General features: G+C 40.2%; 1 gene segment (V, D, J or C); it reads right to left on the reverse strand.

The window, feature by feature from the left end:
* Positions 1-1,511: 1,511 nt before the first annotated feature.
* LOC120859569 lies at positions 1,512-2,124 on the reverse strand. The segment is given in 2 exon segments: positions 1,512-1,831; positions 2,067-2,124. Coding segments are annotated over 2 exon segments (378 nt in total).
* Between the last annotated feature and the right edge of the window lie 309 nt (positions 2,125-2,433).

The following is a 2,433-nucleotide window of genomic DNA, read 5'->3' on the forward strand; positions in this document are numbered from 1 at the left end:
TTGTTCCTTGAAACTGCTTACATCTCATTAAAAGTTGGTCTCTAGATGACTTTACTTCCTTCTTTCCAATGCGTTTTACAAAATTCAGCTCTTTTAACTAGTTAATTACTTGATGACTTGGCTATGTAAGTCTATTGTCTCTCTCTCATCTCTCTCTCTCCTTCACACACATGTGTCACACACACATACACACTTATACTTTCTTTTCTGGAAAGTTGCTTTGTTGGGATCATTGTTATATATACAATAGGAATAGAAAATCCTTACACAAGGAAGAGTATCTTCCTTTTTGGAATTCCAGATGAAAGCAAACCCACTAGGTTAATTCCCACCTAGTATCACCAAGCAATAGTGCAGAGACTTAACTCTTTTAGATGTTATATGCCAGCGACTCTGCACATGCGTGGTGTGGAATCATCCAAAATTGAAGCCATCTGGAGTTAACTGGGACTAAAGTATGAAGCAAAGCCTTCGTATAAAAGAATTTTGTGAAACAAGGAAAATATGACTGTTTAGTAATTGCAGAGTGAAAATGCTCTATTCTCCAGGGTCACAGAAATGAGCAGGGAGCCACATCAGAAAGATTTAATGGTAAACTCCTATTAAACTCCTAGGAGTCGTCAAGAAAACCACCTTGTGTTTATTCCAGAATTGTTTACTACAGTGAGTAAAACAATCTAAAAAGCTAGTAAAATGAATTAGCCCAAAAGTATGATAAAATCACACATTGGAATATCACCATTAGAATGTGTGATGTTGACCTGTAAATAATGTTGTGAAATAATTATTTCACAATATCCTGTCAGGTAAAAATTCAGACTAGAAATATCCTATAAGGTATGAATCTCTAATAGAGTTTTTTTTGACTAGTAAAATTGGTGAGTTATTTTATTTTTAGTATTCCTTCTTTGCATATCCTTTTTTCTACCTTACACATACATAACTTTGTAATCACACATAGGGAATGTGACCAGGTGATGAGGTTAGTTCTGAGCAAACTGTAGGGTCTCATTTCTCCTTGGGGTGAAGATTTGTGGTAACAGTTACTCTATGCACATCATTCCAAGTCATTCACGGCACAGGTGAGGCAGGGCACAGGCAGGGTCCAAGAAGTGTCCTTTCAGAGATATTTCTGATCCACAATGATGGCCAGACTTAGCAATGCATAAATATTTGTGCAGTGAACCTAAAACTCTGACAACTCAGGTGCAGATTTAGTCAAATTCTATTGAATTTTTTAAAGCCAAATTTCATACTTCAATAAAGTCACTATTTTAAACTAAAAAAAAATTGGCAAACGATCTTCTGCAAGATAAAGAATTGAAGATAAAGGTATTTTTGATGAATGACACTTTAAGATATGCTCTCTGAGCCAAAGATAGCATTTTCTTAACAGTGAGGTTTTCAGTTCTAACCACCCTACCTTCTCCTGTCCTTACCGAGAATCTCACTAAGGTGTTCATAGCTGGGAGACTCCACATGTTAACAGCTGAGGTTTCTGTGGGGCTCCCTCAGGCAGCAGCATCACTGTGGTCTCTCAGAGCACAGAAATACACCGCTGAGTCCACAAGCTCTAAGTCTGTGATGGTGAGGCTGATGGAACGCGTTGCTTTCTGGAAGTTCAAAAAATACCGACCTTTTGTTGTATTCAGCTCATTGTAAGAATCCTGATGAATAAGGAAAATCATTTCCCCACTTGGTGGTTGCTTGTACCAGAATAAATAATAAGTATAGCTATTAGCTTCATATGCACAATTCAAGGTTACATCCTCCTTCTCCAGCACATAAATTTCTGACCGATTTTGAGTTACTTTCTGGGCCATGATGGATCCTAGAGAGAAGAAAAAAATTTTATATATATATATATATATATAAGAGAGAGAGACAGAAAGGAAGAGGCTGATTCTCCTGGTGGAACTCACAGGGCTTCAAGGAACAGAGGATTAAGAGTTCTAATTCCTCTGCCAGTTAACCAACTCTCCTAAACCCCAACAGACAATAATAACCTGCCCTACCTCTACACATGGGAGCTGAGCAGAGCTGAGTCTGTTTGCAGTCATCCTTACCAGCCTTACCAAGGCAGACAGAGGCTATGACAGCTCTGAGCAGGCCAGGGAGCCCCATGCTGGACGTTCCTCCTCTGAGTGAGATGCTCTGTGGTCTCTCTCAAATGCGGGTGGAGGTGCCTGACCTGTGCCTGCCAGGGCACACGCACAGTGACTGAGCTGTGAGGTGCTTCTGCACCAGAGCAGGAAGTGTAACTGGCTGACATCAGTTTGCCTGTGTCATGCCGTGGCTTGTTGATGTGGTTGGTGATTGTAACCTGCCTATTTAGACTTGAAAGTCACTTGGTCATATCTGACTCTTTGTGACTCCCTGGACTGTAGCCCACCAGGCTCCTCTGTCCATGGGATTCTCCAGGCAAGAATATTG

The sequence above is a fragment of the Oryx dammah genome, unplaced genomic scaffold (genome assembly GCF_014754425.2).
Source record: "Oryx dammah isolate SB20612 unplaced genomic scaffold, SCBI_Odam_1.1 HiC_scaffold_1605, whole genome shotgun sequence".
Classification (NCBI taxonomy): domain Eukaryota; kingdom Metazoa; phylum Chordata; class Mammalia; order Artiodactyla; family Bovidae; genus Oryx; species Oryx dammah.